The sequence below is a fragment of the Agelaius phoeniceus genome, chromosome 31 (assembly GCF_051311805.1).
Source record: "Agelaius phoeniceus isolate bAgePho1 chromosome 31, bAgePho1.hap1, whole genome shotgun sequence".
NCBI classification, from domain to species: Eukaryota; Metazoa; Chordata; class Aves; order Passeriformes; family Icteridae; genus Agelaius; species Agelaius phoeniceus.
In genome coordinates, this window is record NC_135295.1 from 354,964 (window position 1) to 374,607 (window position 19,644).

The following is a 19,644-nucleotide window of genomic DNA, read 5'->3' on the forward strand; positions in this document are numbered from 1 at the left end:
CCCCCAAAAACCCCAAAATTGCCCTGCCGGGGCCATCCAAAGGAATTCCCTCCGAGCTTTGGGGCTGCGAGCGCCGCAGCCCCGACGTGTCCTTGTCCCCTCTGCCACAGGGGCGGCCGGGGGTGCCAGCCCCCCCCGGAGGAGGAGGAGGAGGAGGAGGAGGAGGAAGGAGCCGGGGCAGAGGAAGTCCCCGGCGGGCGCTCGCAGCCCCGAGGGGTCCCCGCTCCGCTCCGAGATGTCCCCGCGCGGGGGTCGCCGCTGTCCCCCCGCGCTGCTGGCGCTGCTGCTGGGCCTGGCCGGGAGCCGAGGTGAGGAGGGGGCGCGGGGGGCCCGGGGGGGCTGCGGGGAATTGGGGAATCGCGGGGAATTGGGGAATCGCGGGGAATTGGGGAATGGCGGGGAATTGGGGAATCGCGGGGAATTGGGGAATCGCGGGGAGCAGCCGGAGCGGCGCTGGCCAGAGGGGCCCGGGGCATGGAGAGCGGCTGCGGCTGCGGCTTTGGGGGATTCTCCTCGCTTCTCTCAGCCCCCCCTTGGCCGGCGAGAGCCGAGCCGGGCCGGGCCCTGACGCGGGGCCGGTTCCCCTTCCTGGGCAGCGTTTCGGATGTGGAGTTTGCCTGAAAGTCGCGACTTCCCTGTCCCGACAGTTTCTGAAGCCCAGAGCTGCGACTTTTCCCTGCTCCCAAGCTCAGATCCCTCTGCCGAACCAGCCCCGTTCGTTCTCCCGGGATTTTGGGGCAGCTGGTGGTGACCCAAGGCCTTTTTTCCCCTAAGCGCAGCGATTTTGGGCAGTGGGGAGCAGAAAACCAGCGGGATTTGGGGGCTGGATTGTTCCTGGAGCATCTCCAGGCGCCTGGAGCAGCCTCTGGCCCCACCTTGGCGGCTTTGGCGTCGTTGTTTCCCTGCCAGCTCCAGCATTCGCAGAATCCCAGGACCTCTGAGGCTGGGAAAGAGCCCCGGGGTCACCGGGCCGGGACCAAGCCCCGCCCGGTGCCCCAGAATTCCAGAGATTCCCCGGACACCTCCAGGGGTGCGGATCCCACCCTCCCCGCGCCCCTTCCGCCGCCTTTTCTCCGTTGCGGGAGGAATTTTCCCCAATTTCCAGCCCGGGTCCTGTCCCGTTCCCTGGGATCAGACCCCAAATCCCCCCTGGCCGATCCCAAATCCCCCCTGGCCCCCCTTTATCTGCAGGCTGAGCCCCCTCAGAAGAGCTGGGGACCCCCTCAGCTCCCGGAGCAGCCGGGAAGGGCAATTCCCGCGTCCTGCGGCAATTCTGGCACCCGGAGCGGGGGAAATCCCTTCCCGACCAGCGATCCCCGCTCCCGCTGCCCCAGGGAAGGATCCTCCTGCATTTCCCGAATTTCCCGAGCCCCCGGGGGCGTCCCCACACCTGCAGCTCTGCCCTGGAGCCGCTGCAGCTCCCGGAAAAACTCTGGATGCAGAGAAACCCCCGCGATGGGTGGGATCGGCTCCGGGGCCATTTCGGGGCCATTTCGGGGCCATTTCGGGGGCATTTCGGGGGCATTTGGGGGCATTTGGGGGGCCTGGGCCGTGCAAAGGAGCCCCCAGAGCCGCCCTGACCACACGGGGCCGCAGGAAGCGGCGTGGGCCCTCCGGATGTTCCGCGGGTTTTATTTTGGGGGCCTTCGACATCCGGGGCTGCTCTGAGGAGAGAAAACCGAAAATGGACGGGAACAGGGGCAGGGGGGGAGATTCCGTGGGACTGGGAGGGCGTGGGGTGGTGTGGGGAGAGGGGAACCCCTGGGAGGGGGAACGGACCTTGAGCAGCCCGGGATAATGGAAATTTGGGATGGGGAATGGACACAGAACCGGTCTGGGATAATGGGGAGAGAGAGAGGAACCCCTGGAAAGGGGAAGCGACCTTGACCAGTCTGGGAAACTGAGAAAAGAGGGGAAAATTCGGATAAGAAATGGACCTTGACCAGTTTGGGATAATGGGGAGAAAAACGGAACTTTTGGGATGGGGAATGGACACAGAACCAGTGTGGAATAATTGGGAGAGAGGGGAAATTTGGGAATGGGGAATGGACACAGAACCAGTTTGGGATAATGGGGAGAGAAGGGAAATTTTGGGAATGGGGAATGGACACAGAACCAGTTTGGGATAATTGGGAGAGAGGGGAGATTTGGGAATGGGGAATGGATGCAGAACCAGTTTGGGATAATGGGGAGAGAAGGGAAATTTTGGGGTGGGGAATGGACACAGAACCAGTTTGGGAAAATGCGGAGGGAAGGGAAATTTTGGGAATGGGATGGGGAATGGACACAGAACCAGTTTGGGATAACGGGGAGAGAGAGGAACCCCTGGAATGGGGAGCAGACCTTGACCAGTCTGGGATAATGGGGAGAGAGGGGAAATTTGGGAATGGGATGGGGCATAGATGCAGAACCAGTTTGGGATGGTGCGGAGAGAGCGGAATTTTGGGGATGGGGATGGGAAATGGGCCCTGGGGCCAGGAGCGGCCTCGGTGGATGCTGCAGGTGCAGCCCAGGGGTGGCCCCAGCAGTGCCCGCGTCCCCTCTGGGACGCTCTGGAGCCGCTCCTGGGGTCTCAGCCTCACCCAGGGCTGCCCTGGCTCTGCTTCAGGACACCCGGAATGCCAAAATGGGTCCGTGCCCCGCGCCGTGACCCTGGGAGGATCGCTGTGCCTGGTGCCGGAGCAAACCCCGCCGAACTGGACAGAGATCGACTGGAAATGGAAAATTAATTCAAGATCGTTCCAGAAGATCCTGACAGCCCCCAGGGATGGAGATGCCTCCTATCCCAAAGGTCCTTTCCATGGGAGAGTGAAATTCCATCGGGGGAACCTCTCCCTGTGCATCTCCCCGGTTCGCAGGGCTGATAACGGGCTCTACTGGGCTGAGTTTGAGAGCAGCCCAGGGATTTCAGCCTGGTGCTTCCGAGTGTCCGTGTGGGGTGAGTGGATGGGTCCCCTGTCCCTCTGTGTCCCTGTGTCCCCGTGTCCCTGTGTCCCTCTGTCCCTGTGTCCCCTGTCCCTCTGTCCCTGTGTCCCTCTGTCCGGAGCTGAAATCCCAAATCCTGGAGCAGGATCGGGGCTGGTGCCGCCTGGCCCTCTGTCCCCCCTGTCCCTGTGTCCCCTGTCCCTCTGTGTCCCCATGTCCCCCTGTCCCCTCTCAGCCCCGCTGTCCCCTGTCCCTCTGTCCCCATGTCCCTCTGTGTCCCTGTGTCCCCTGTCCCTCTGTCCCCGTGTCCCTCTGTCCCTGTGTCCTCCCTGTCCCCTCTCAGCCCCGCTGTCCCTGTGTCCCCATGTCCCCCTGTCCCTCTGTCTCCGTGTCCCCGTGTCCCCTCTCATCCCCGCTGTCCCCGCAGACCCCGTCCCGCAGCCGGAGCTGAGATCCCAAATCCTGGAGCGGGAGCGGGGCTGGTGCCGCCTGGCCCTGCTCTGCTCCAGCCCCGGGAACGTCTCCTACAGCTGGGCCTGTGCCGGGGCTGGCCCGGGGCCGATCCCGGGGCCGATCCCGGGGCCGATCCCGGGGCAGATCCCGGGGCCGATCCCGGGGCCGATCCCGGGGCAGATCCCGGGGAGCCCCTCCCGGCTGCTCCGGAGCCTCCCCGAGGGCGCGGAACCCCAAATCTGCCTCTGCAACGTCAGCAACCCCGCGGGGTGGAGCGCGGCCCGCGCCGCCCTCACCTGCCCAGGTGAGCTCCCCGCGGCTCCCGGGGCCGCCAGGGACCCGCCGCGGTGGGGCTGAGCAGTCCAGGCCAGAAATGGGGGAAAAGTCGTGGAAAATATTTGGTAAAAATCGAAAATATGGAAAATGTTAGCTGGAAAATATTGGGTAAAAATCTGCTGGAAAATATTAGGTAAAAATAAAAAATATGGAAAATATTAGGTAAAAATCTGCTGGAAAATATTAGGTAAAAATAAAAAATACGGAAAATATTAGGTAAAAATCATCTGGAAAATATTAAGTAAAAATAAAAAATATGGAAAATATTAGGTAAAAATCTGTTGGCAAATATTAGGTAAAAATCAAAAATATGGAAAATATCTGGTAAAAATCTGCTGGAAAATATTAGGTAAAAACCTGCTGGAAAATATCAGGTAAAATCATGTGTATAGACATAAATTATATAATTTATATAATTTATATATTTTAATTTTATTTATATATTTAATTTATATATTTAATTTTATTTATTTATAAATTTTATTTATATAATTTAATTTTTTTGTGTAATATGCATAATTTTTCTGTATGTGATACTTATGTACATGATGTACATAAGTATCACATACATCATATGTATATGATACTCATGATACTTATGTACATAAAATCAATTCATATATAAAAGATATACTTACATATATAACATATACCAATTTATATAGTACATTTATTTGTATAAATAATTTATACTTATTTTTGTATATAAATATACTTTATATAGATATAAAATGTACTTATTTGTATATATAAATCCATATTTATTCTCATATAACATACTTATTTATCTGTAAAAAATGGACATTCATCTGTATAAAATCTACATGTATTTTTATATATGTACTTATCTATATATATGTAATTGTACTTATTTATTATTATTTATTATTTATACTTATTGAATATTATTTTTAAGGTGTATTTGTTTACATATAAAACATAAAGGTATTTTTATACCTTTAATCCATAATTTTCTTACACATTTTTAATTCCTTATAAGGCAAAAATATCAATTTAAAAATTCGGGGGATCCTGGGACGTTTCGGGTGGGAAGAGACCCCCAAATCCCAGCCCAGTTCCAGGATTCTGGGATTCTTTTCCAGTCGTTCCAGAGAATTTCAGCGACTGGACCCTGCTGGCCGTGGCCGTGGCCGGGGCCGTGGGGCTGGCCCTGCTCCTCGGGGGCTTCTGCTGCTGCTGGAGGAAGAGGAGGAAGAATTCCCGGGAAGGTTTGTCCGGAATGCGGGGGCACGATCCCAAATTTGGGGGGGGTCCGACCCCAAACTGACCCTTGGGACCCCAAAATCTGGGAGTTCTGAGCCCACACTGACGCTTGGAACCCCAGTTTGAGAATTCTGACCCCAAACCGACCCTTGGAACCCCAGTTTGGGAATTCTGACCCTAAACTGACCCTTGGAATCCAAATTTTGGAATTCTGACCCCAAACCGACCCTTGGAACCCCAGTTTGGGGATTCTGACCCCAAACCCACCCTTGGAACCCCAGTTTGGGAATTCTGACCCCAAACTGACCCTTGGAACCCCAGTTTGGGAATTCTGACCCCAAACCGACCCTTGGAACCCCAGTTTGGGGATTCTGACCCTAAACTGACCCTTGGAATCCAAATTTTGGAATTCTGACCACAAACCGACCCTTGGAACCCCAAATTTGGGAATTCTGACCCCAAACCGACCCTTGGAACCCCAAATTTGGGAATTCTGACCCCAAACCGACCCTTGGATCCCCAATTTGGGGATTCTGGCCCCGCAGGGAGCCCCGGAACGCCCCCGGAGCAGGCGCTGACCATCTACGCCGAGGTGGGAGAGAAGAAACCCCGCCAGGACCCCGTGAGTGCCGGGATTGACCCTTCCCGCCCCAAATCTGGGAATTTTGGGGTCGGGAAACCCCCCCGAGGTCACCGAGGCCGCCCTGGGGCTGAGGCCAGCCTGGTCACTCAGCGTCCGGTCACTCCTCGGACACCCCCGGGACCGGGAACCCAAACCTCGGGCGGTTCCATGGCCGGACTGCTCTCCCCATGGGGAAATCCCCTCCGGGTGGGAATTTTGGGAACCCCAGGTTGATCCTTTCAACCGTTCCTGGCTTTTTTTGTGTCCCCAGGCCAGGACGGGCGAGGCCACCCAGGATGGAGCCACCATCTACGCCGTGGTCACTCCCAGGACACTGGTAGGGTCATCCCCGTGGGGTCCCAGGGATCCCCAGGCTGGATCCATTTTCAATCTAAAAATTTCCCATTTTTAATCCCCAAAATTTCCCTTTTTTTTATCCCACAATTTCCCATTTTTTATCCCCAAATTTTCCCATTTTTTATCCCCCAAATTTCCCATTCTTTATCCCAAAATTTCCCATTTTTTAAATCCCCAAAATTTCCCACTTTTTATCCCCAAATTTTCCCATTTGTTATCCCCAAAATTTCCCATTTTTTATCCCCAAAATTTCCCATTTTTTATCCCCCAAATTTCCCATTTTTTTATCCCACAATTTCCCATTTTTAATCCCCAAAATTTCCAATTTGTATCCCCAAAATTTCCCATTTTTAATCCCCAAAATTTCCCTTTCTTTATCCCCAAAATTTCCCATTTTTAATCCCCAAATTTTCCCATTTTTTATCCCAAAATTTCCCATTTTTTATCCCAAAATTTCCCTTTCTTTATCCCCAAAATTTCCCATTTTTAATCCCCAAAATTTCCCAATTTGTATCCCCCAAATTTCCCAATTTTTATCCCCAAATTTTTCCCATTTTTTAATCCCTAAAATTTCCCATTTGTTATCCCCAAAATTTCCCATTTTTTATCCCCAAAATTCCCCAAATTTATCCCCCAAATTTCCCAATTTTTATCCCCAAAATTTCCCATTTTTAATCCCCAAAATTTCCAATTTGTATCCCCAAAATTTCCCGTTTTTTATCCCACAATTTCCCATTTTTTATCCCAAAATTTCCCATTTTTTTAATCCCCAAAATTTCCCTTTTGTTATCCCCCAAATTTCCCATTTTTTATCCCCAAATTTCCCATATTTTATCCCAAATTTTTCCCATTTTTTAATCCCCAAAATTTCCCATTTTTTATCCCAAATTTTCCCATTTTTATCCCCAAAATTTCCCATTTTTTACCCCCAAATTTCCCATTTTTTATCCCCCAAATTTCCTATTTTTTATCCCCAAAATTTCCCATTTTTTGCACATTCTGACCCTTTTTTCCCCCCAGGAGCACCCCAGGCACCAGGAGGAACCCGGGAATTTCACCATTTACTCCACGGTCCAGTTCGACCGGAGGGTGAGGCTGTCCTGGAGCGTCCCCAAGCCCTGGGGACACCAAATCCGTGTCCCCCCGAGGTTCTGGGATCCCAATTTTCCCAACGGGAATTTCCCCCCCTTTTTCCCCACAGCCTTCATCCATCAAGAGGAAGAGGCTGAACCGATCTTTGGTCTCCACCGCCTACTTGGAGGTAATGGAAAATCCATCAGGGTTTTTGGGATCCAGAAACTGCCCCAAAATGCCCCAAAATGCCCCAAATCCGTTTCCTTGCAGGATAATGGGGGTTACAGGCGCTTGGGCTTCCCAAACCCCGCCGGCCACCAGCGCCCCTGAAACCCCGGAATTCCCATTCCCCGTGGAATTCTCCTCCTGGAAACTCCAGCGGCCACTGGGATCCATGGGATTGGAATATCCAGAAATTTGGGGATTTTCTCCCCAAGATTCAACCCCCAGCTGCGCCTTGGAGCGAAGATTTGGGGACGGAAAACTCCGGAAGGGATGGATTTGGGATTGGGCCGGGGTGGGAATTCTGTGGGGTTTTTAAGGGTGTGGAAATTTGGGAATTTGGGAATTCTTTTTTTTTTTTTTTTTTAATTTTCTTGGTGAAGAGCTTGAAGAGGTTTGGGTTCACCAATCTGAGTTTTTGGCCAACGCACCAATTTTGGGGTGGGTTTGGTGCTGGTGATCCCTGGAGTTGTTCGCTCATTTCCTGCTCAGAGATCTGGACTAGGAGGAGGAGGAGGGCAAAAAAAGGCTCAAAACTTTAAAAGGTATTAAAAAAATCTTTATTTACTGTTAAAATACTTTTTTATTTACTGTTAAAATACTTTTTTTTATTTACTGTTAAAATACTTTATTTACTGTTGAAAATAAAATAATAGGAAAATCAGAATATTTGGGTTTGGATTGCTTATTCCCCACGCCCTCACCGCCATTTTTTCTTTCCCACTGACAACATAAAGAGACAAAACCTGAGACTTTCAGCCAGTTCATAAACTCAAAAAAATCTTTCTTCATCTCTCTTGGGTAGAGGAGTCTCTCCTGCCGTGCCATGGGAAACAGTTCTTTCCTGGCTTTTAATTTTAGTTTTAATTTCCATGAAACGAACAAAGTCCATTGCGAGATAGCCGTGGTTGCGAGGTCCGGCCGTGAGGATTTTGGCCGGATGCTCTCAGCCTTGTGGTCACTCTGGATTTTGGACTGGCCCCGTGGTCAGTCCTGGTGGTCCCGGGCCAACCTGGGGCCGTCCCCAGGCCAGAGGAAAAAGGGATTTTCTTGGGCTTCCTTGGTTTCTCTAAAATCTGCTTTTCCACAGAGGCGTGTCCAGCTCCGCTCCGCGGTGTCAATCACAAACCCAGCCCGGTGATTGGCTCCTCAGACCCTGCCAGCGGGTTGGCTCCGCCCCCACAGGGAACCAACCCCGCAGCTCTCCCCCAGCTAAAAACCTGTCAAGGCAGAGTCAGGAGAACCCCAAATCCACCCCAATTCAGCCCCAAATCCGCCCCAAATCCGCCCCAAATCCGCCCCAACTCTGCCCCAACTCTGCCCCAACTCTGCCCCAAATCTGCCCCAACTCTGCCCCAAATCCACCCCAATTCAGCCCCAAATCCGCCCCAAATCTGCCCCAAATCCACCCCAAATCCACCCCAATTCAGCCCCAAATCCGCCCCAAATCCGCCCCAAATCCGCCCCAACTCTGCCCCAACTCTGCCCCAAATCTGCCCCAAATCCACCCAAATCTGCCCCAAATCAGCCCCAAATCTGCCAAATCCACCCCACCCTGGCTCCGTCCCCCTCCCGGGTCCCACCTCCTGCTCCCCAGGGCTCCAGGGATGGTTTTCCACGCTCACCTCTGGATTTGCAGTAGTACACGAGGAAAATCGATAACAGCGACGCGATTTCAACCCCGGCTACGGCGCCGATCCTGGTCCAGCTGCCGGAGTGGGCACCTGGAAATGGAAGAAGATCCCTCCCCAAATAAATCTGTCTCTTTCTGGCATTGGGGCAGAGGGGATTTGGCCTCAAATTCCCAATCCCGCCCTGATCCCTCATTCCAGGGGATCTCACTCCAAGCCAGGGCAGAGGCGGCGCTGGATGAGGACGAGTGGCTTGGGAGAGGCAGCGGCAGGAGAATCCCAGAATCCCCAAATCCCCAAACCCCCAAATCCCCAAATCTCCAAATCCCACAGTTGTTGGGTGAGAAAGGAACTCTGGAGATCTCCCAGCTCTGCCAGGACAGGGTGACCCAGAGCCGGGGACATGGGGACAGGGCCAGGTGGGTTTGGGGTGGCTCCAGAGGGTGACACTCCGTGGGAAGAGGTCCTCAAATGGAGGTGGAACTTCTTGGGGTTGGGTTTGTTGCCACCACGCCTTGTCCTGTCCCTGGCACAGACATGGAAAAGCTGCCCCGGGCACTTGGGGACACTCAGGGACACTCGGGAGCAGGGCTGGACATGGGCAGGGCTGGACATGGGCAGGGCTGGCAGCTTACCTGGGCTGGGAGGGTGCGTGGAGTTTCCTGGTGAGGGGAGAGAACAGGACAGGGGTCAGAGCTTCCCTCTGCATCCCAGGGAGAGCCAGAGCCCCGGACAGAGGGATCAGCCCAGCCTATGCCCAAATCCCAATGTTCCCATGGCTCTCAGGGATCAGGATCAGCCCAGCCCATCCCCAAATCCCAGCTTTTCCTGCTCTCAGGGATCAGCCCAGCCCATCCCCAAATCCCAGCTTTTCCTGCTCTCAGGGATCAGGATCAGCCCACCCCACCTTTCCCCGCCTGTCCCCGGCTCTCACCTGCGCAGAGCACCCCGGGGCTGGTGATGGTGACGCTGCTGCTGCTGACGGGGTTCCGGGCCGTGCACGTCAGTGACTCCAGCTTGTCCCAGGATGATTTGTTCAGCGGCAGCAGGGGCCCCTCAGCCCATGGCTGATCCCAGGTGTAGGAGACGTTCCCGAGGCCGGCGCCGGGCGCGGAGCAGCGCAGGGAGGAGCTGCAGCTCCCGCCCGAGCAGTTCTGGGCCTCGCAGGTCACTGTGGGCTCTGCCAGCTCCTCTGGGGGCACAGGGGGGTCACAAACCTCTCCTTTAGTGTGAAACCCCCCAAAACAGCACCGAAAGCACCCCCAAAACAGCACCAAAAGCACCCCCAAAACAGCACTGAAAGTACCCCCAAAACAGCACCGAAAGCACCCCCAAAACAGCACTTACTGAACACCTGCAGGGTGAAGGTGAATCTTTTTTTCCCAATGGTTACAGAGTAGGTCCCGGCATCCTCCATCCTCAGCTGGGAGATGGTGAGCGCGAGGCCGTTCTCAGAAACAGCAAAATGGGTTTTGAATTTGTCTTTGAAAAATATGACGTGAAGAGGATCCTTAAATGCCACAGTCACTATGGGTTCATTCCCAAAAAACCAGAGTGCTGTCCTTCCATCTGGGTTGTGGGTGCGGAAGGTCACGGACCCGCCCAGGACCCCGATCACCTTCTTGGGGTCACTGGCGCTCACTGGGGAGAGAAAATGGGGAGGGAACATGAGATGGGAGTGGGATGGAGGTGGGATGAAGGTGGGGTGAAGGAGTGCTGAGCATGGGCTGGAGACGGGATGAAGATGGGCTGAAGATGGGAAGAAAAGGGGAAATGAAAGTGGGATGAAAAGCTGGGATCAAGGTGGGATCAAGTTGGGATGAAGCGGCTGAACCCAGAGGATGAAGCGGCTGAACCCAGAGGACGAAGCAGCTGAACCCAGAGGACGAAGCGGCTGAACCCAGAGGACGAAGTGGCTGAACCCAGAGGATGAAGCGGCTGAACCCAGAGGATGAAGCGGCTGAACCCAGAGGATGAAGCGGCTCAACCCAGAGGATGAAGCCCATCCAGGCTGGGGCTGTTTGGGGGCTCATGGGGGGCTCATGGAAGGGTCCCTGGGTGAGGGAAGAGCGCGAGGCCACCCCCAGGCCGAGCCCCCGCAGCCTCGTGAGCAGCCTCGCGCCAGGGAGGCTGGAGAGGAACTGAGAGGGAAAGGAGAATGAGGAGGAGCTGGAGACAGCCTGGCCCTGGGCACTGCCAGGGCTGCGTGGGGCAGCTCCACCACGGCTCCTCCAGGCTGAGCACTGCCCGTGGCCCCGGGAAGGGAACCTGGAAACCGCGGACTCGCCCCAACAGCTCCATGAACTTCTCGTGTTGGGGGCACCAGACCTGGTGGGATCTCAGCATTCCAGGTGGGATCTCACCACTCCAGAGATGAGAACCCTCCCACGCTCCTTTGGATGCAGCCCAGGAGAAGGTCCAGGATCCCTCTGGACCCATCCCTTCCCTCCAGTGACCACAGCGTGACCTTGGCTCACCAATTCAAGGAGGAAGGAGTTGTTTTTGCTATTTTCGTGACTTCCCATTTCCAATTCACCATGTTATACAGTTTATACTGGGAATGGAGTTCTCCTTCTCAATTTTTCTAACAGGGAACTGATCCTGGCCCAGCCCTGAGGTCGGGGTCTGGCTCCCTCAGCCTCAGCCACCTCTGGGACACGGACAGAGGCGTCTCTCTGAGCACGTGGCAAGAAAAAGCTGCAGGTGAAGACAAACTCGCAGGAAATTTACTGAATAATGCAGCCACCAGGTGGTTCATGTGCTAAACCCCCCAGAGGCTGTGGGGAAGGGCTGGGGCTGAACCTTGCCCAATTCCCTTCATTTAAGCCAAGAAACACCCCGGGATGAGACCTCCAAAAACCGGGAGGCAACGTGGAGAGGAGCAGGAGCTGAAGGCAGAGCAGGGTGTGTGGAGAACATCTGGAGCAGAGGCTGGACCAGAGATGGACACCAGAGATGGACACAGAGATGGACACAAGAGATGGACCCAGAGATGGACACAGAGATGGACACAGAGATGGACCCCAGAGATGGACAGCAGAGATGGACCCCAGAGACGGACCCCAGCCCTCTCCCAGCAGGTTTCCATGGCATCAGGAGCTCCACGGCAGCCCTGGATCCCAATGTTGGGCACAAATCCACCCCATGGAGCTGCTCTGCTGGTCCCAACCATCCCTCGGCTCCAAAAACCCCAAAACCACCCCAAGTTCTCCTTCCCAGGGGACAAGGAGCACCCGGCACTCACCGGTTTGGTGGAGGAGCACGAGGATGGCGAGATGAAGGATCCAAAACACCTCCATGGGTGTCCAGAAACGGAGAGGACTTGAGGGCATCAGCACCCAAAAATGGGCACCACAAAGAGGAAGAGGAAAAGTGCCTGGGTGGTTTTTCAGTGCCTGGGTGGAGGGGAGGGCTTTGGATGTGGTTTGTGACAAAAATGACGCATCAAGAAAAGGCAATTAGCACTTCAACGCGAATTTCAGGTGTTTAAACAAAAAACCCACTCCGTTCCCAAGGAGAGGTGAGGGTGGGACGAAGCGTGTCACCGTGGCCGAGTGTGACAAATGGCTCGGGTGCTCGGACCAGCCTGGAGAGCGTTATCCCAGAGGATGTCACGGCTCAGGAACCGGCACCCATGGACTGAGGCCTTCAATCCTCCCTGAGGAGCGAGGCTGAGCCCAAATCGTGGAATGGTTTGGGTGGGAAGGGACCTTGAAGCTCATCCTGTGGGCAGGGACAGCTCCCACCACCCCCAGGCTGTCCAGCCTGGCCTTGGGCACTCCCAGGGATGGGGAATCCATGGAACCACCCGGGCCAGGGAAGGACTGATCCCTAAAATCCCGTCTAAAACCCCCATGGAACGGGCCGAAAACGCCTGCAGGCACAGGGTGGGATTTTGGGGTGTCTGTGCAGGGGCTGGATATTCGCAGATGTTTGGACATTTGCTAATATTTTCAAATATTTGATTTTTGGGCTCTTTGTCACACTCGTGGCTCAGGATATTAATAGCCCGTGAAGGATATTTCAAAATTCCACAATTTTTGCATCCCTCGTGGCATCACCTCCCCCTGACGGCCTCGGGTGACAGCACAAGGAGCTCTGTCCTTACTTTGGGGACACCTGGGATGGGGACACGGCTTCAGGTCACCCTGAGCCTTTTGTCACCTCTGTCACCTGATTTTGGGGCTGATTTCCATCACTTTGTCCCCCGATTTTGGGGCGGATTTTTGTCACCACTGGACCCTGATTTTGGGTCCGAATTTTGTCACTTCGTACCTGATGCAGCGGCTGATTTTGTCACCTCTGTCACCTGATTTGGGGTTGATTTGAACAGGAAGCAAAGGGCAGGAAATGGCTCTGGGTTCTCTTTATTTGCCTTATTTGAGCTAAAAACCCTCTGGAGGCTGGATGTGGGATCAGAAAAAAAACCCTAAAATCCCCCTGGTGGCTTTAAGGGGGCTTGAGGGACAAAAATATCTTGAATGTTCATAGAAATATCTCCAATATCCATGAAAATCTCTCATCTAAAGGGGGATCTCATTAATCCATAGAAGCACCTCCAATTGTAGTGGTTTCAATTTGTGACCAGGCAGAAACACCAATTCAGCGAAGAGCTTTGGGTTCACCAAACTGAGTCTGGCCTGGCTGCTGAGTCTGGCCTGGCTTGGCTGAGTCTGGCTTGGTTGAGTCTGGCCTGGCTGCTGAGTCTGGCTTGGTTTAGTCTGGCCTGGTTTAGTCTGGCCTGGCTGCTGAGTCCTGGCCCTCCCCAGCCCAGCCAGGCTCAGGTGAGCATCTGCAGAGCCCGGGCTGTCACGGCTGAGATGGACACACACTTGTGCAAAGACAGGAACGGTACCTCCTTTATTATTACAAACTGTTGTTACAAAATTGTTATTACAAATTATTACAAATTGTTCCTAAGTCTTAGACAGTAACGGTACCTCCTTTATTATTACAAACTGTTGTTACAAAATTGTTATTACAAATTATTACAAATTGTTCTTGAGTCTTAGACAGTAACGGTACCTCCTTTATTACCACAAACTGTTTTCAAGTTTTTTACCCCTAAACCAAAGGGGTGATATAGATCTTTAGCTACACCAAAACAGGTGCTCGCATTCCCTTGAGAAATCAAGACCTTATTGCATTGTACTCGTGCAAAGATGTGAATGTCAAGTACTGAAACGGTGGTGTTTAAACACTGCTGTTCCCTGAGGCACGCATCCTCTCCCTGCAAACATCCCTGGTTTTGTCTGTACCATCAGTTTCCATGCTAATGGCCTTGCTTTCTTCATTGCTGTGGGTAAACTTGTATTTTATCAATTTGTTCTTCTGCGGGCTCAGTTGTTTGTAAACCAGCGGCTGAGCCCGTCCATGCTCTCAGTGTTTCCATTCTCCCTCTAGTGAGAGAAGGGGGACAAAATGCTGGCGGGTAGAGGGGCAACATGAAAACACAAAATGGTGGTGGGTAGAGGGGCAACATGAAGACACAAAATGGTGGCGGGTAGAGGGGCAACATGAAGGCACAAAATGGTGGCGGGTAGAGGGGCAACATGAAGGCACAAAATGCTGGCGGGTAGAGGGGCAACATGAAGGCACAAAATGCTGGCGGGTAGAGGGGCAACATGAAGACACAAAATGGTGGCGGGTAGAGGGGCAACATGAAGGCACCGAGGTCAGTGAAGAGGAAGCTGGCACCCAGATGGGAGGGGTGAGGATTTTACCTTTAATTTTGAGCTTTTTAATTTTGAGACCTTTAATTTTGGGCTGAAATCCTGAGAAAAAGAGAGCCTTGGACAGCTCATCTTTCTGACAGTGCCCCATAAACTGACACGGCCCACGAACACAGCTCGGGAAAATCTCGTGGAAAATGGGAGGAACTTCCTGATTGCAGATTTCCTTGGGCGGCTGCTGTTCCTGGAGGGAGCCACGAGAGAACGGTTTCCTTGTGGGGAAGTTGCCACAACATTAACCAGAGGGACTTCTCTCCCAAAGTGAAACGGAGAAAGGCAGTTCTAGAGGTAAAAAACTGACTGAAATTTTAGGTTTTGTCTCTTTGCATTAGCAGTAGGAAAAGAAAAGTTGTAGGGGGAAGAGGAATTTTAATTGTTAGTGTTCCTTCATTTTAGTCGCCGTTAAATAAATATAAAAACAAACTATAAAAATAAATAGAAAAGTAAAAATAATAGGAAAAAGAATAAATAAATAAATAAATAAATATTTTTTTTCTTAATAGTGTTTTCAAGTCCTGGCCCTGCTTTGCCATTCCCTAATCCTACCTCCCGAGAAGAAAAGGGCAATTACATTCCAGTCAGTGGTGTTGAAATTCTCTCACCAGAGAGAGACGTAATTCTCTCTGCCAGGATTTTTCCTGGGGAAGGGAGTGACAAAGCTCAGAGAGAGAGAAGAGGAAACAGTTCCTGCCTCTGCTTGCTGCCTCTGTTGTTTGGCACACGGGAAATGTGTGATGGGGATTGTTTACCAAGAGTGACAGAGCTGTTAGCTGGACTCTGGTGATGGTTTTTTGGGTGGATTGGCCAGTTAAGTCAAAGCCGTGTCGTGACTGTCTGGTAATGGTCACGGGTTTTTCTAGTTAGTGTATAGTACTCGTAATACAGTACAGTATAGATTAATAACAATAATATAGTATGGCTTAATAACAATAACAAAGTATGGCTTAATAATAATAATATAGTAGAGATTATTAATAATATAGTATATCTTATTAATAATAATTATTAAGCTATACTATATTGTTATTATAGCTCAATAATAATGAAAATATAGTATAGCATACTAAAGCATTTTACTCAGCCTTCTGAAATCAGGGAGTCAGGGCACATTATTCCCACGACGGGGCTCGTGCTGCCGCTAGTGATTGGTGGCAGCTAATCACTAAGCCCATGACACCAATTTCAGTGCATTAACTGAGAAATCTCAAATTAGTGAACCAAAACCGCTACACAAGATCAGCGTTTCTGTCCAGTTTCAAACTGAAGCTGGCACAACAAGGAACCGTTCTCTCGTGGCTGCCTGGAAATCTGCAATTGTGAAGCGCTTCCATTGTTCACAGCCTCCCCACAGCTGCCTTCAGGGGCCATGTCAGCTTCCTGGGATGATATTTTTCAGGTTGAGCTATTCTAGCATAAAAACAAAAGTTCTTTTAATCCGCCTCCGGGAACAGAGGGCAAGGTTTTTCACCTTTCTCATCCCTCTCTGTTCAAACTTCTCATTGGATCACAGCTGCTGCAACACCTGCTCATTCCAATGCTGGTGCTTTTGCTCATGGCTGTGGTTGAATGCTACATCCTCCCACGAATTACAGGGAAAAAACAAAGTCTGATGTATCAAATACATCTTCACCATAGCCTTACAAAAGCGTTTCAGCCCAAGACCAAGGCATCTCCTCAATCCCCTCCCATCTAAAATTTGATTCCCTCCTCACTGACCTCAGCGTCCCACGTTGTTTTCTTTATGCGCTTTCACCTTGTCCTTTCCTCATCTGGGAGAGAATTAGTGTTTGTAGGTCTGTTTGTTCTCAAGCTTTGTAAACTGAATCAGTTTTCGTAGTGTTGTACAGCACCAAAGGGTTGATCTGCTTCGGGCTCAGATTCCTCGGCCTGCCTCTCGCCGTCCATCAGGCGGTCCCCAGTGGCACCGTGTGAGTGGCCAGCGCTGCTCCTGTGCCTTTCCTTCCTCCAGAGCACCGCTAAAAAGGAAAAAAAAACCCAACCTGCTGTGGCTGCTTTGGCCCTTCTGTCTGCAGCACCCCTGGCTGAAAGCGGCCAAGCACAGATCGCTGCAGGTGTGCTGAGAGAGCGGCGGCTGCGCGGCGCTGCCCCGGCCGCGAGGATTTTGGAGCTGCCCCCAGTGCTGGCCCCGAGGCTGCTCCTGGTGCTGGGACAGTCCCGGTGGCTGCTCATGGCACTGGGACAGCCCTGGTGGCTGCTCCTGGCACTGGGACAGCCCCGGTGGCTGCTCATGGCACTGGGACAGTCCTGGTGGCTGCTCCTGGCACTGGGACAGTCTCGGTGGCTGCTCATGGCACTGGGACAGCCTTGGTGGCTGCTCATGGCACTGGGACAGCCTTGGTGGGTGCTCCTGCTGCATGGACAGCCCCGGTGGCTGTTCCTGGCGCTGGGACAGTCCTGGTGGCTGCTCCTGGTGCTGGGACAGCCCCGGTGGCTGCTCCTGGCACTGGGACAGCCCCGGTGGCTGCTCCTGGCACTGGGACAGTCCCGGTGGCTGCTCATGGCGCTGGGACAGCCCCGGTGGCTGCTCCTGGCACTGGGACAGTCCTGGTGGCTGCTCCTGGCACTGGGACAGCCCCGGTGGCTGCTCATGGTGCTGGGACAGCCCTGGTGGCTGCTCCTGGTGCTGGGACAGCCCTGGTGGGTGCTCATGGCACTGGGACAGCCCCGGTGGCTGCTCCTGGCACTGGGACAGTCCCGGTGGCTGCTCCTGGTGCTGGGACAGTCCCGGTGGCTTCTCCTGGCACTGGGACAGTCCCGGTGGCTGCTCCTGGCGCTGGGACAGCCCTGGTGGCAGAAACCTCAGCCCAACCCTGCGCCAACCTGGCCGCGTGGGGCCAGCCAGGAACCCGTCCCCAGGCCAGAGGAAAAAGGGCTTTCCTTGGGCTTTGTTGGTTTTTAAAAAATCTGCTTTTCCACAGAGGCGTGTCCGGCTCCTCTCAGCGCTGTAGCCGGGTGTCAATCATCGGAGCCAGACAGGTGATTGGCTCTTCAGGCCCTGCCAGCGGATTGGCTCCGCCCCACAGGGAACCGACCCCGCAGCCCCCGGGCTCTCCCCCAGCCAAAAAACCCAAGAATCTGTTAAACCACGAGGGGAGATGAGACAGAGCCAGGAGAACAAAAATCAGCCCCAAATCAGCCCCAAATCAGCCCCACGCTGGCTCTGTCCCCCTCCCAGGTCCCACCTCCTGCTCCCCAGGGCTCCAGGGATGGTTTTCCACGCTCACCTCTGTTATAGCAGATCATGAGGAAAATCACTGAAAGCGATAAAAACGCTAGAGCTCCAATCGCGAACACGATCGAAACCAAGCTGCTGGAGTGGGCACCTACAAAAGAAAGAAGATCCAGGGGCAACAACCCAAAATAAATCTGCTCTTTCTGGCATTGGGGCAGAGGGGATTTGGCCTCAAATCCCGCCCTGATCCCTCATTCCAGGGGATCTCACTCCAAGCCAGGGCAGAGGCGGTGCTGGATGAGGATGAGTGGCTTGGGAGAGGCAGCGGCAGGAGAATCCCAGAATCCCAGAATCCCCAAATCCCCAAATTCCCAAATCCCCAAATCCCCAAATCCCACAGTTGTTGGGTGAGAAAGGAACTCTGGAGATCTCCCAGCTCTGCCAGGACAGGGTGACCCAGAGCCGGGGACATGGGGACAGGGCCAGGTGGGTTTGGGGTGGCTCCAGAGGGTGACACTCCGTGGGAAGAGGTCCTCAAACGGAGGTGGAACTTCTTGGGGTTGGGTTTGTGGCCATCACGCCTTGTCCTGTCCCCGGCACAGACATGGAGAAGCTGCCCCAGGCACTTGGGGACACTCAGGGACACTCGGGAGCACGGCTGGACATGGGCAGGGCTGGACATGGGCAGGGCTGGACATGGGCAGGGCTGGCAGCTTACCTGGGCTGGGAGGGTGCGTGGAGTTTCCTGGTGAGGGGAGAGAACAGGACAGGGGTCAGAGCATCCCCAAACCAGCACCAAAAGCACCCCCAAAACAGCACTAAAAGCACCCCCAAACCAGCACTTACTGAACACCCGCAGGGTGAAGTTGGATCTTTTATCCCCAATGATTACAGAGTAGGTCCCGGCATCCTCCATCCTCAGCTGGGAGATGGTGAGCGCGAGGCCGTTCTTAGAGACGGCAAAACGGGTTTTGAAATTGTCTTTGAAAAATATGACTGGGCGAGGATCATTAGATGCCACAGTCACTATGGCTTCATTCCCAAAAAACCAGAGTGATACATTTCCATCTGTGTTTCCGTCTGTGCTGTGGCTGTGGAAGGTCACGGAGCCACCCACGGTCCCGACCACCTCCGTGGTGTTGCTGGCTGTCATGGTTTGAGACTGGGACAGTGCCAGTGCCCCCATGGGGATTCCTTCTCCCTGGTTTCTGCTGTGAGATGTGACCAGGAATAAGCAAAGCAGGCTCCAGCTTAGGAAAGAAAAGAAAACAGAACTTTATTAACTATTCTACAACTATAGATAAAAGGAACACACACACAGGGAAAATGAAAACCTTACAAATGCATTTCCTCCTCCCCCCACCAAATTCCCAACACAATACATCTATTCCCCAAATCACCAACTCTTAGTCCAGCACAACTCTTCAAACAATCAATCCTCAGTTCATCAAGAGGAGAGGAGCCCTTCTTGTACCAAGGGCTTCCCCTGGAAGCACAGCTGAAGCTTCGTGTGTTTCCGTGTCACTCGTGGCACCACCCGGAGTCCATCTGCCATCGTGACCTCTTCCTTTCATGTCCAGTGCTCTCACCACTGAACACGGACCAGAGCTGCTTCTAGGGTTGTCTTTTTAAGGATGCTCTGTCCCGATCCAGAAAGGCACAGTCTCTCCTTTGGGACACCTGTCCCCACAATCTCTGCTTTGGGACACCTGTCCCCACAGTCTCTCCTTTGGGACACCTGTCCCCACAATCTCTCCTTTGGGACACCTGTCCCCCCCATATTTTTTCACCCCCTGGGGCCGAGGGGCACCAACACTGAACCCTCTTGGTTCTGAGGCATTGCCTCCCCCTGGATGCAGTCTCTGTGTCACAAGG

At 53.2% G+C, this 19,644-nt stretch overlaps 3 protein-coding genes across 4 annotated transcripts in view; 1 reads left to right on the forward strand and 2 right to left on the reverse strand.

Annotated features, from left to right (window-relative positions):
• The first annotated feature begins 115 nt into the window (after window positions 1–115).
• Window positions 116–7,880, forward strand: LOC129133583 (natural killer cell receptor 2B4-like). The gene is made up of 9 exons (XM_054653215.2): window positions 116–308; window positions 2,609–2,938; window positions 3,353–3,682; window positions 4,818–4,943; window positions 5,484–5,560; window positions 5,832–5,897; window positions 6,938–7,006; window positions 7,119–7,178; window positions 7,262–7,880. The coding sequence occupies exons 1-9, from the start codon at window positions 236–238 to the stop codon at window positions 7,319–7,321; spliced, it is 1,191 nt and encodes a 396-aa protein (XP_054509190.2). The 5' UTR covers window positions 116–235; the 3' UTR covers window positions 7,322–7,880.
• Window positions 4,989–19,644, reverse strand: part of LOC129133590 (CD48 antigen-like) — a 35,725-nt gene continuing 21,069 nt past the window's right edge. The window contains exon 5 of the transcript XR_013185670.1: window positions 4,989–5,004. The gene's annotated coding sequence lies outside the window, so the exon portion shown is untranslated. The remainder of the gene's footprint in view (window positions 5,005–19,644) is intronic.
• Window positions 7,751–12,211, reverse strand: LOC143696244 (SLAM family member 7-like). 2 transcript variants are annotated; one of them, XM_077192065.1, is made up of 6 exons: window positions 12,089–12,211; window positions 10,192–10,485; window positions 9,779–10,036; window positions 9,480–9,506; window positions 8,839–8,937; window positions 7,751–8,433 (listed from the first exon to the last, which is right to left on the reverse strand). In XM_077192065.1, exons 1-6 carry the CDS (start codon window positions 12,174–12,176, stop codon window positions 8,426–8,428), a joined length of 774 nt encoding a protein of 257 aa, XP_077048180.1. In that variant the 5' UTR covers window positions 12,177–12,211; the 3' UTR covers window positions 7,751–8,425. The 2 variants fall into 2 exon arrangements, with proteins under 2 accessions (XP_077048180.1, XP_077048181.1); XM_077192066.1 differs by lacking the exon at window positions 9,480–9,506.